General features: G+C 35.9%; 1 protein-coding gene across 3 annotated transcripts; it reads left to right on the top strand.

The window, feature by feature from the left end:
• Positions 1 to 8: 8 nt before the first annotated feature.
• XB5752756.S (provisional ortholog of THAP domain containing 1 S homeolog) lies at positions 9 to 6,554 on the top strand. Of its 3 annotated transcripts, XM_018239944.2 has the most exons (6): positions 9 to 119; positions 189 to 298; positions 1,986 to 2,133; positions 2,651 to 2,747; positions 3,069 to 3,264; positions 3,519 to 6,554. In XM_018239944.2, exons 4-6 carry the CDS (start codon positions 2,680 to 2,682, stop codon positions 3,801 to 3,803), a joined length of 549 nt encoding a protein of 182 aa, XP_018095433.1. In that variant the 5' UTR covers positions 9 to 119; positions 189 to 298; positions 1,986 to 2,133; positions 2,651 to 2,679; the 3' UTR covers positions 3,804 to 6,554. The 3 variants fall into 3 exon arrangements, with proteins under 3 accessions (XP_018095433.1, XP_018095432.1, XP_018095431.1); XM_018239943.2 differs by lacking the exon at positions 189 to 298 and having other exon boundaries at positions 49 to 188; XM_018239942.2 differs by having other exon boundaries at positions 50 to 298.
• The last annotated feature ends 7,331 nt before the right edge of the window (positions 6,555 to 13,885 follow it).

Here is a 13,885-nt window from a genome sequence, read left to right as displayed (position 1 = left end):
TAAATAAAGTTAGGGAATAAAAAAAAAAGTAACACGGTCGGCAGCAACCTGAATGGAGGACGTTCGAACGCAACCTCCACCTCATTCGCATCGTAGTACTTGAGGCGGTCGCCATTTTGGTACACCCTATCCCCATTAGATGGAGCTCCCCATTATTTTCGGTTTCTAACCACCTGTAATACCTTTAGGTGAGATAAAAGAAGGCCTGTGGACGTGACAGGATCAACGCTGCTTGTTGCGGGTCTGTAATTGGGATCTGGAAGAATGTGAAGTGCCTCCTGATACCATTGCCCAAAATGTATGTGTCAGTGTGATTTGATAGGGACTTCTTCGATTGTAAGCTCCTCTGCGGGCGGCAGGGACTGATGGCAATGATTAGTAATCTTAGTAAAGTGCTCCGGAATATGTCAGTTCTGTATACATGAAAAGGCTAATAGCAATTTGCTTAAGTTTGTTTAAATAGTGTTTTCAAATAGTCTATGATGTGTATTTGCATGTGTTATATATCAGGCGATATACTCTTTTAAAAAAATCAATGGTCATCATTAAGGGACTTTCCCTTGCATTTGCAAATTGCGTCATTTAGGAGTTGGGCAACCCCAATATTCCCATGATCCTCTTGTTATTACTCAGCACTTCACATGTAGATAGAGTTGAGGCTGATTTACCACATCAAGGATAGTTGCCATAGCTGCAATAGATGCCAAGCAGGCCTCTGTATGGATCATGATTCAGGGTAGAGCTCGAATGGAAGGGATCTGTGGTGCCAGGAGGGGTCAGAAAAATGTGGATGCTAGGTTTTCCAAATTGTAGGGAGTGGCACCTTCTGTAATGCCTAGAACAACATCCTTCTAAAAAGAAAAAATAAATAAATCAGCATTAGAAAATAGAATACTCTGTGTCAGTGTTGGTTTGCTGCAACTGTGTTAAAGAACTGGTAACGCCAAAAATGTAAACAATTAGGGGCTTACTTATTATTTCTGAGTGGCAAAAACTCGAAAAATTCTAGTTTTCTTTTTTTTTTTTTTTTACTTTAAGGTCCGAATTTCTGGTGGAAATTTAGTTAGAAATGTATTATACCCTGAGGAAGAAAAAAGTCAGAATCCAAAAAATCCAGCATCTCAGACCTACCGAGGTTGTATATAAGTCAATGGGAGAGGTGCCTTTTCTTTTTGGAAGTTCCGTGGTCTGCACTAGAATTAGTTTGAAAATCCAACTATTTCAGATTTTTCACCCAAGAATCTGAAAAATTCTGGCTTTTTCTGGGGAAAAAATCAAGCAATTCAGGAAAAAGCTCTGAAAAAAAATCATACAATTTGGATGTTTACTTGGATTTTTTCGGGTTTGTCCCCAATCCAATTAAATTGTGCTTTTTTTTTTAAAACAATAAATAAGGTCCAAAAAACGTGGATTCTAGTTTGGTCTGACTTTTTTGAATAAAAAGGCCCCCCGATGTTACTTTATATGCAATCTGTAATTCATGTGCCACATCTGTCTTTGATTGCGATATGTTCAGCTAAGCCATGTTTTTATCTGTTGTGTAGGGCTGTCCAATTGGAGTCCAATAGATTTTTATGGCCCGCATATATATCATCTTTGTTTTATAATTATCCAGCCTCAGACATGAAACAGTGGTTAACACATATATATCATGTTTTAATAACAATAATATCATACTTACTAGAAATGGCGACACATTTTTCAGACTAAGGATTTACTATATCCTTAAGGATCCCCAGCAGTTCAAATGTAACAATTTCCTGAAAATGTTCCCAAAATGTAAGTTGTCAAAAAAACAAAACCCTTTTATATCGGTAAGCATCTTTTCTGTTTGTAAAAAATGAAAAATGTCCAGTGAAAAAGGGCCCCATATGAATTATTTTGTGGAGATGTTTTTAGGGCATCTTCATTTTCTGTTCTAAATGGCCCTTTAAGAGATTGATGCTATTATTTATATAAAAAAAAAACTATGACTGTTTTGACAGCTGTTGGGATAGTCCTTCCACCTCCTGAGTGCAGATGACTGGACAATGTGGAGTGCCAACAAATTTGACTTCTCTTGGAATGACCCATTGTAACATAATCTGAAAGGAAAAAGGGATGTACAGAATAGAACTTCAACAAAAGCCATAGGTATTTTTTTTTTTTTTTTTTGCTATATATAGGTTGTATTAAGAATCAACACAGTTATAAAATTGTCTAATAAAGATGTCTAATAAATCAGCCAGAATCCAACTTCCTGCTTTTCAGCTCTATAACTCTGAGTTAGTCAGCGACTTGAAGGGGGGCCACATGGTACATTTCTGTTCAGTGAGTTTGCAATTGATCCTCAGCATGCATATCAAATTCAGAAGCAACAGTTATGTCCCATGTAGCCCCTCTCAAGTCACTGATTGGTTACTGCCTGGTAACCAGTGTAAACCAAGAGAGCTGAAAAGCAGGAAGTAGTGATCTGACTGACATGTTATACATCAAATCACTCCAGCCTTTATACATTAAATTTTTGGCTAACTAACTATATTAGAAACATGTTTTACTTTGCACAGCCTATCTATTTACCCAGTTTTTATTTTTACACTGAACAATTCTTTTAATGTGTGCCTAAACCTGGGTTTCCCTTGTGTGTTTATTTTTAATCCTGTCTTAAAAGGTACATTTTTGTTTGTATGGCATTTTACAATGCCTGCATGTGCTGCAATCAACTGCACGAGTCGGCAAACCAGAGGATGTGGAAAGTCATTCCATAGGTAAGTAATATGTGGTGCTGAAGATTGTTGTATACTTAGGAAGCAATAAGAAATGCTGAGTGGCATAGTAGAAGGCGGGAAGATGTCTTTTCTAATGTTTCCATGTGTCGACTAAACTTGGGTCAGGTTGTTCTGTCTTGGAATCTGCAATACATTACTGTATCTGGCTATTTTATTCTTAGTCATTGGTTTTGCATTCACCCTGTTCATACTGTAGGGCAAATATTTGTTTGTTATCTGTTTTTTTTATTTGTTATATGTAACTACATTTGCAAAGTAAAGGTAAATAAAAACATTGTGAGAAAAAAAAATTATTTCTAGATTCCCTCACGGCCGGCCAGAAGTTTTGAAGAAATGGGTGATGAACATGCGTCGAGACAAATTTAAGCCATCCTCTAAGGCAGTGCTGTGCTCAGATCACTTTGAAGAATTCTGCTTTGACAGGACCGGCCAAACCATTCGCCTCAGGACTGATGCTGTACCAACAGTATTTACTTTCCCTGGAAAGATGAAAAAGGCAATTCAATTACTTATAGTTCTTATAATGCTATAAATCGTTAAGAACAGCAATACAGTTTTGTTGTCCATATGTACAGCTAACAGAGGCAAATAGATACATATGTCTGCATACATAGTAGATCTCTGCTTGTAGCCGTAACTCCTATCAATCATTACATCAATTGCATTGGTTCCTGTGTATAAAACTGCTGTTCAGCATATTTTATAATTTTCATACCAGTCTAGTAATTATATTTTGTTGTATGCTTTCAGGACAGGAAGTCACGCAATTCTGCTATTGTGTTTGACTATCCAGAGGAACAGCCTCCATTTTCACTCCCATTTCAAGAGCCAGCCATGCAACAACCCAATGAGAAATGTGTAACTGCAGAGCATGACTATTGTATCACAGACAGTCCAAGAACTTTAAAGAAAAGACTTGATGAAGCTCTCGGCAGTCTACAAAGCATGAAAAGAAGGCTGAAGATTACACAGCAAAAGTTCAGAAGGCTTAAATTCAAGGTCCAAGCTCTAGAACTGGCTGAGGATCCAGTATAGGAAACACCTGGCTGCCTTTTTTTATATAATTAAAACATTTATGGGGAGATGTATTAAGGACTTAGTTTTTACTGCTCCAAAAAAGTATTGTCTGAGATATACAAATGTATTTTTTCCTGTACAACCACACTATTGTGTAAAATGGTTTGTTGTCCACAAATTAACACAATGCCCCCTTTTTTTTTTTTTTTCCACAAGCAGCCTATAGAAAATAACTAAATTGACTGCCCAAACAGTTCAGTTAGTTCTAATGAATTGCTATAGCTAAACAAAGTCTGTCAGAAAAGTGTTAATGCTTCAAGATTCCCCAGTTCAAATGAATTGCTATAGCTAAACAAAGTCTGTCAGAAAAGTGTTAATGCTTCAAGATTCCCCAGTTCAAATTTTAATAAATATATATACTTAAGCACATTTATGGGTAAATCTGTTTTGAGCATATGTACATAGGTTACCGTTAAACGGACAGTATGCACTTTTTAGCATTAGCTGAATAAATAGGGTTTTGCTGAACATACCTTTTGCTTATTATTTAGTTTTTAGGGTTACTGTTATTTCTGTCACTAAACAAGAATATGAACCAGTTTTTTATTACTTTCTGTCCCTTCTAGTCCAAAAGAACTTCAAATCAGCTAATAAAAACAATTACCAATCCGTAGAGAAGCTCCTGATGATGAGCAAAGGCTGCAGCTTAGATTAGGGAGGGGTTTGTTTGTTTAAAGGTAGATAAGAAGCTCTGAACTAATTGCCTCGTTTATAAAGGAAAGGTGAGGTGAACATAGCACAACTTTCAAATTAGTCCTTCAAGTTGTCAATTTATAGTATTTTTAAATTTAAACAAAAGGCAGAATGTAATTTCATCTTAAGTCCTGTGTAAAAAGTTTGTTCACCTTCCAAAACTTTTTTTCAGATTGTTCACCAGAAATAAATACTTTTTTCAATTACTTTCCATCTTTTATTTTTTACTGTTTTTCCAAAATCGAAGTTAAAAATTAATTGTTCCTGTCTCTGGTGTTTCAGTCTGGCAGTTCAGTAATCCAGGTACACATTCTGAACTTTTACAATTTGATATATTAGTTGAAACTAATTGTATTAGTCTAAGGTTTCATAAAGGCAGCTGTTACAATTGATACAATAATTACTAATGTTCCCCAGATACTTCTGAGCGATGTTTCAACTAATATATTAGATAATTAGATTACCTTTTCACAGACAATACCTCTACTTAATAGAAACCTGCTCACAAAACAGCCATAAGGTGAAGGATGAGCGGTTGTAACTAGTAATTGTTTACCGTTCATGGAGTAGCTTCTTTTTCCCTGTTTGTCCTGTGTAGCTCGTAAGTAATCAGGAAAGGATTGCACACTCAATTTACAAAAAACAATGTATTACATAAGAAAAAAAAGGGGGGTTGACAAAAATTACAAAATAATGGGTGAGCCCAACTTGTTTCGACCATAGTGGCCTTCCTCAGGGGCTCTAAGGGTTGTGACACACGGACAGATTCCCCGAACTGCCGTTGTGTGTCTTCCCGTCCGCTATAATGAAAAGTTGCTGTGTGTCTCAACCCTAATAATAAAAAATTATTAGCTCAAGAAATATCCTTTTCCTGTGTAGCTCAAGAAATATCAAAACCCATAGATTTTTTTTGTGATTAAAATAATAGGCAAAAATATGTTCAGCACAAGCTGATTTATTGCACTCATGTTGTATAAGGGGGCATACTGGCACTTTAAATGGAATATAACTAGTCCTTTTATTATTGTTCAAGGACCAGTAATTTCTTAAAAAAATAACCACCACATGCATTTCACCAAGTTTTCCTGTACACATTTCAGCATCTTTATTTGAAGGATGCATTTGAGTATGCAAAAAAATATACACAGCGGGAGAATTGAGTTCTGGTGTATTTTATAGAAAATCGTTTCTTACTTTTTGATAATATGTCATCAAATCTGCATATCTAAAAACTGAATTTTTCTTTTTTTTTTTGCATAAGGCAAACACACCAAGAAGATCACAAAGAATATATTATTCTAGTTACTCATTTTAAAGCTAGTCCGTTGCAGAAAACTTGTTGCATTTCACATGTGCTCTGTGTGTGTTTGTGTGGCTTTTTTGTTTTGTATTTTTAACCATAATTCTGAACCAGCTGGAAACTAATATTTTCACTGCAACAAGTAGAAAAAGGATTTCACAATTTTAGTACAACTCCATTAAGGTCAGTTGGGGAGAATTATTAACAGTAAATCCTCTATTGACAAATATACTCCAAATGCTTTACTAGTTGTAAATGATAAATGTACTCTAAACTACCTATAGTTGTGAGTGAGCAATGAGAGGATGGGATGATTGACAAACAAATTTTACCTGCCTGCCATGTTTGCTGTAATTCCCAGTAAATATAATGGGAAGCCTTAGCATGCCATCACCCTTTTAAGACCTGAGTATGAATAAGCTGCACGTTTGCTTTTGAATTTCCCATAGGGGTAGTAAAATTAATTTAGTTCTTGTTTGTAAGAGGCTTTAAGTTCTCATAGTGACGGTCTGGCATTTTAGTCAGCAGTTATGGCAGCCAGTTCCTCTTGTGTAGCACGTTATCAAATGTATATTTATCATACAAAGATTTCTTGATCTCACTGATCAGTGACTGGCCATGTTAGTGTGATTTTACTCCTAATGAAATGTCTCTGCCACAGTGTTGCAAAACAACTTTAAAAAATAAAGCCAAAGAGCATTCTCTTCATTGTGTAAGCTGTGTGCCATAATAATGTTTTTTTTTTTCTTTTATTCGTATTGCAAATCAGTCTAACCTTGGAGTAGGAAAGAAAGTATCATGTACCAGTAAATTACAATTTGATATGCTTTGGGTGTTTTATTCAAGACATGTATTACATTTTTACTAATCAAAATTCTGACTTTTGTCTTGATCTTCTGGGTACCATTAGTAGTGATTTCAGCATGTTGTAGGTCCCTTGTTGCTTCATGAATTCATTTTAGGGGGGTGGATGTGGTATTGAAAATAATGCAAAAATGATTATGTATTTGCTATAGGCCCCTTTCCATTGGTAGGTAGAGGTGGATATTAAGGCAAAATTAAAGTGGAGATAAAATTGTTGGATTCCCCATCATATTCACAAATCTCCACTTCTGTAAACTGTCTTTTAAAGGAAAACTATACCCCCCAAAATGAACACTTAAGCAACAGAGAGTTTACATCATATTAAGTGGCATATTAAAGAATCTTACCAAACTGGAATATATATTTAAGTAAATATTGCCCTTTTACATCTCTTGCCTTGAGCCACCATTTCGTGTTGGTCTGTGTGCTGTCTCAGAGATCACCTGACCAGAAATACTTCAACTCTAACTGTAACAGGAAGAAGTGTGGAAGCAAAAGACACAACTCTGTCTGTTAATTGGCTCATGCTCAAGTATGGTTTGCTAGTATGTTTGTGTGCACAGTGGATCATACCATCCCAGGGGGCGGCCCTTATTTTTTAAAAGGGCAATTTTCTATTTATGTTTACCCAATGGCACATACTACTAAAAAAGTATATTATTATGAAAATGGTTTATTTACATGAAGCAGGGTTTTACATATGAGCTGTTTTATGCAATATCTTTTTATAGAGACCTACATTGTTTGGGTGGTATAGTTTAACTTTTTAACAGAACAGTTTTTAGATTTTGTCTTTCACACGACATTTCAAAAAAACATATTTCCGACATTTTTTCCTAAACCTGTCAGTCTTTCATCAGGTACCCCTCATCTGTACATTTGCCTTACATTTGCCTTATAATAAAAAGATTCCCTGCCACTTTGAAAGCCTAATATAGCAGAACACAGGCTTTATCACATATCCATTCCCATTATTTATCTCACCTAGGAACATGCAATAGCCCAAGATCCCAGTTTAGCTTCCAGTGTGTATTTGTTGCTCGCTTAACGGCAAGATGGATGCTGGGAATAGAAGTGACACCACCTAAATTGGGGCCAAAACTAAAATTTGCCAGAGTGGCTTTACTTGACCTTGAAATAAACATTACCTCATTCATTTAGTAAAAAATAGAAAAATAATGCAAATGTTAGGAAAAAACCTGTTTTTGTCACCTATTATTGTTGGCAATAAACTACTGTTATATATAAAAATAATATATATTGTTTTTCTTGTTTACAAACCTGTTGTTAATCATTTCTGATTACACAGAAAACAGGACTTGTACCCTGACAATAAGCTGCTAATCCTCATGAGTATGCTAATGAGTCCCCCATACTGAACATAAAAGTGGGGTGAATGGAGACTGAAAGAAACAATGTAGAGCTCACACAGGTGGATATGTTATATGGAGCTTTACTCCATTTTAAAAATGTCAGGGAAAAGATGTCATTAAAAATGCTGTTCTCCGTTTTTGTTATTTTAACGACAAACAGTATTCACAAAAGTGTCTTTAAACTATTGTTTTTCATCAGCATATGAAAAGTGGTTGTTGAGTCTGTTTTAGGTCAGGTTTCTGTTTGTGAATATGGAGATTGAATTTACACCAGTTTTAAAACCACTTTTACATAAAAAAAAAAATATGCTTCCTCCACTTGTGAATTCCCTCCATTGTGTCAAGTGCACATAAGCTGAACGTTTTCTTATATATGAATGGAGAGCTTGATGTTTGAGTGCAACATTATCCTGCACGTTATGGCAAAGCAGTTAAGTGACTCAGCATGTACAATTTGTTGTCTTTAATATGTTTATTATAGAACCATCTATTTATGATGGACACTAGCAATCATTGGAATTCATTAACACAGCAATCAATTAATAGCAAAAACGATTTGTTAGCAAATTATCCAAATGTATTGATCACCCTGGAAAGTACATTTGACAGAATCCTCTTGTCAGTAATATAAATGGGTAGTATACTCCCTTGTTCATCATGAGTGCAATGAATAGAGCTTGTGCTAAGCATATATTTTGACATTATTGACATTAATTGTTGTTTGGTTCATGAAGGATAAATACTTAGATTCCTAATACACAAATAAGTTAGCAGAAGTCCATTATGCAGGGCATTATTTGTACACTAGTATAATTATGTGTGGTATAGTTGGGCACTGCGGTGGCAATATTGGCTTCTCCAGTGAGAACTAAGCTAGCAGCCAAATGGACAGAATACTGCCCTGGTTTTACTGGTGCTGTATCGGCCCTGGCAGGCAGGCATGTAAATAGACTCTGGTTCTAGAAACAATCAAAATGATTTTCTGGATAACAGATCTTTCTGTAATTTGGATCATCATACCTTAAGGCTACTAGAATGTCATGTATACATTAAATTAACCCAATAGGCTGGTTTTGCTTCCAATAAGAATTAATTATATCTTAGTTTGGATCAAGTACAAGGTACTGTTTTATTATTACAGAGAAAAAGGAAATCACTTTGAAAATGTGTATTGTTTGATTATAATGGAGTCTATGGGTGACCGGCTTTCCGTAATTTGGAGCTTTCCGGATAATGGATCCTATACCTGTACATGAAATGTTTTATATACAGGTATGGGCCTGTTATCCAGAATGGTCAGGACTAGTAATGGGCGAATTTCTCCCACCGGCGACAATTTTGACGCCTGCGACAATTCTGACACACATTAAATCAATGGACGTCTATTAATTGTAGCCAGCAAATTTTCCCAGCCTTTAAGCGAATTTATTTGCCAGTGGCGAAACACAGAAATTCGCCGCAAATTCACACCTTTCGAATTAATTCCCCCATCACTAGTCAGGACCTGGATTCCAGATAACTGATCTTTCTGTAATTTGGATCTTCATACCATGTCTACTAGAAAATCATGTAAACATTAAATAAACCCAATAGGCTGGTTAATAAGAATTAATTATATCTTAATTGGGATCAAGTACAAGGTACTGTTTTATTATTACATAGAAAAAGGAAATCATTTTCAAAAATGTGGATGATTCGGATAAAATGGAGTCTATGGGTGGGTGGACTTTCTGTAATCTGGAGCATTCTGGATAACGGGTTTCCAGATAACAGATCCCATACCTGTACTGCAAGTAAATGTATCTGATGTATAATGATGAAGTGTGCTATAGTTTATGACCAGCTAAGTTTTTAAATCTACGATCGATCGAATGATTTTAATTTGACCGAAACTTCGAAATTCGTCCCTTGATAAATGTGCCCCTGAATGTGTGCAACCGATTGTACAATTTGTACCCCTGCCTTTGAGGGCTGGTCCATTTTAGAATTTTTTTTGCTAGGTATGACTTTATTTCATTTAATCCCAGGGTTACAGGGATGTCTTCTGTAATCATTTGCTGCAGTTACAAAGTAACTTATATATAGCAGTTAATCATTTCAGTGCAGTGACTGAACTAAATATACTTGGGTTTTGTTCTCATCATCAGATTTCAGTCTCAGTTAACAAACTCTAGTTGCATAACAACTCCTCCTTTATGCTCAGCTAAGACATGAGACAAATGATGCATTCAGTGTGCTTGTTATGCACCTACATGTGAGATGTCACTGTGATGCCAAAAGGCCCTTTCATTAAAGAGGCTCTATCGTGAAAATGAAAATTTCATGAGCTTCATCTTGCTGAAATAAGAAACTTTCTAAATATAATCAATTAAACATTTTGCAATATTTATAAAATAAATAAATTAAATCAGGCTACTCTTCATTCCCCTCCTCTGAGCAACCTGTCTCTCTTCATTCTGTCTTCATGCAGTAGGTAGAGTCAGTTTTTGATTGACAGTTAGGTTTAATACATCATTTTGGGGGGGGTTGCACCCAAAGGTGCTCACTTTTTTGCCAAAGTCTGTTAATTTGTTACCTTTTGTTTGTGCTGGAGTCGGTTATTTGAGTTATTCTGCTAAGAAAGTTAACCCCCAAAAGATGTTTTAGACCTACCTGTCAATCAAAATCGGACCCAGACCTCAGTATAAAGAGATCATAAAGAAAGACAGGTTTTGGAGAGTGAGATATTGAAGAGTAACTTCATTATTTCATAAATGGTACTGAATTCTTAATTGATTGTATTTAGAAATTGTCTTAATTCAGTGAGATGAAGCTTATATTAAGTTTTTATTTTTGCAATAGATCCCCTTTAATCACCTGCATGTGACCAAACATGGCTGTCCACTCCAAGATCTCCCTCCCAGTGCAGGCAGGATGGCACTAGCTACCAGCAAATTTTCTCAAAAATACTATGGTTTCCCCCAACAGAATTGCAGGTTCTATTAGCCCTCACTTCCAGTGATAAAAACCTATTTTTCATGATAGGTGCCCTTAAAGACATTAATACATGTTCTATTTTAAACGTGACAATAGTGAAGAGATTGGTGCCTACCGGGCCTAAAAAATTGTTCTTTAAATCTAGCCATACACAGGACAACATTAGCTGCCGACTTGACCTCTCCATAACTACAGCCTGCTTTACTGACATCATGTTGTGGCTCAGTAGATATCTCTTGGCAGGTTTGAAAATCCAGTTGGGTCTTTTTATGCACCTGTTGTGATACAGGTGGCCCAGGCGACCAAATTATGCAAAGGCAAAATCGCTATAAAAAATGCAGACCTTACAAAGTATGGGCAATTTATAAGAAATCTGTGGCACCTAACAATTGTGTGTGTGTGTGTGTAGATTCACGTGTACATTACAGATATTCTGATGAGCGTGAGCCAAGAGGGTAGCAGAGTTGTAATTGATTGTAGAAAATGCAAGCAAGTTAAAGAACTTCCTTCCATGTTCTGCAAACAATTATCAACATCCGGGCTCTCCAGCTGTAATAAATTTGCCCCTTTGTGCAAGAGATCCTGTGTCTTTGTACCCTAGGGTCTACATTAAGGGAATATTAATTATAATAAATGCTACCAATATCATAACTGGTGTAATGCATTACCACACCTGCTGGGAAGTTGCTAATGGCTTATGTCAGTATTATAATAATTAAGTATAATATATTTATTTATTTTAAACACAGGCCTGTTTCCACAGATTATTCCACAGATTGAAATAAACCCATATTATATGCCTGTGCTACATAGACATCCCCCCCCCTTTACCCTAGTTAGTTCATGGCATGGATTTTGGGACGTGGACTTTCAAGTTCCAGACTTCACATTAGCACAAAGTGAGGGAGGGGTTGCATTACATAGAGAACCTAAGGTAGGGGGTCCCAACTTTTTTTTTTTTTACCACATTCATACAGTATGTAAAAGGTTTTGGGGATCAACACAAGCATCCAAAACATTCCTGGGGTACCAAATAAAGGCTGTGATTATCTATTTGGTAGCCCCTATGTGGACCAGCAGCCCACAGGAGGCTCTGTTTGGCAGTATTTTTTGTTTTTTATATAAAAGTAAAACAAAAGCAATGGTAGAGTGCTTACTCGCCTGAGCATATACTTTTTGGGTACCAGATGCTACACTGGGGATCCATGCCTGCCACAGGGGTCATAGAATTACATGCAGAAAAATACCAGTGGCACACTGAAAATTGAATATATAAATATATATATATACTTTTTTTTTTTAAATATGGAATATTTTTAAGTTAAAGAGGAACTCCACACAAACATAACTTAAGCTTTTTGAAAAGTAAACATAATTTCAAGCAACTTTGCAAAATACATCAATTAAAATATATGAAAACTTTTAATGGTTTGGAACAGTTCCTTTAGCCTAGCCCCCTCCTCTCCTGCTGATCTGTCGGACTACTTTGCTGAGCTGGCTGACTACTGTTACTTTGTATCAGCCAGCTGTCCTTAGACTGCTTCCTCCAAACCCCATAATTCCCTGCACACATGGTTCAATAAGGAACAGAACATAACAGTGCAATGCATTGTGGGTTACTACTTTATTTGATCTGAAAGGTTAGTGGCAGGTCGGGAGATGGGGAAGTAACATTAATTTTTTAATAAAGCTGTGGCCCTTTAATTTTCCAGCCTGGTGTCTTTCTCTTCTGTTGAACACAGGTTCAGGTCCTAGGAGTAGTATGTTAGTCTGGCCTAATCAAGAGGTTAGGTAATTCTTCAGAGCCGCCTTCTCCAACCTGCTGAGGTTGTATATCAGTCAATGGTAGGGATCCATAACCTGTTTGGAAATTTCTGGGGTCTGCGCTGGAATTAGCCCGAAAATCTGACTATTTCGGCCTATTCGGGGGAAAATTAGAAAAATTCTGACTTTTCGGGAAAAAGCCCGAAAAATGTATCCGGAAAATTGTAGAATACGATTTTTCATACAATTTTTTTCCGTTTTTTCCCCAAATTGATTCATTCATGTATTTCAAATAATAAATACAGTATGGTCAAATCGTGGATTCTAGTTTGGTCTGACTTTTTTCTAGTTTACCTAGGAAAACTACACACTGTCTTTCTAAATCAGCCTGAGTTTTTGTGTATTTCCACTTCTGCAACAAGATTAAGAACTCTTAATACCAAAAAAAGAAAAACCTGGTATTTTTATGATATAGGGATTTATACCAGAAAAATATTTTATTTTATGCACAAAAATTAAGACTCGTGTGTCTCGAACATGCCAATACCAGCTATCTATAGGTCTATGGAGATTTATGACATCTATAGATCAAAAACTCCCAGCATTACATTAGAAAAATTGTCCAAACACCAAAGCTTTTCTGAACTTTGTATAGGCTAACAGCTTAATTGATTAGTCAAAGTATTGTAATCACAAAAAAAAATTTCATGCATTTTGCCAAACTCAAAAACTAGATTTGTAACTATCTTTATACTAGTGTGAAAGTGCCAGCACTGTTATACACTACATCCCTTATACAAGAATTGATTCAGTTCTTTTTATATGTCCGTATACATATTTCTAACTGTCCACCAAGAATTCCTATTCTGGAAGCGATTTTCAAACTTTGGATAAACCATTTTAACTTACATTACCACTCAGATGTAGTTTAGGTCTTATACAAATATGGACTGCAAATGCATTCAGTCTAGTCAAAAACAATTAATAATCTACTTGACCTAAAGGAGGTTTTGTGGGTTAGTGGAGCTTGTAGCTTATTTATTGGTTAAAGATGAAAGGCATTTTCCTAC

Source organism: Xenopus laevis, chromosome 1S, assembly GCF_017654675.1.
Source record: "Xenopus laevis strain J_2021 chromosome 1S, Xenopus_laevis_v10.1, whole genome shotgun sequence".
Lineage (NCBI taxonomy): Eukaryota > Metazoa > Chordata > Amphibia > Anura > Pipidae > Xenopus > Xenopus laevis.
This window is presented reverse-complemented; position numbering and strand designations above follow the sequence as displayed.

Coding starts and splice junctions, on each gene's coding strand:
- XB5752756.S (XM_018239944.2), top strand. CDS start 2,680: ATGCCTGCATGTGCTGCAATCAACTGCACGAGTCGGCAAACCAGAGGA. Junction 2,748..3,068: donor TGTGGAAAGTCATTCCATAG/GTAAGTAATATG, acceptor AATTATTTCTAG/ATTCCCTCACGGCCGGCCAG. Junction 3,265..3,518: donor TCCCTGGAAAGATGAAAAAG/GCAATTCAATTA, acceptor GTATGCTTTCAG/GACAGGAAGTCACGCAATTC.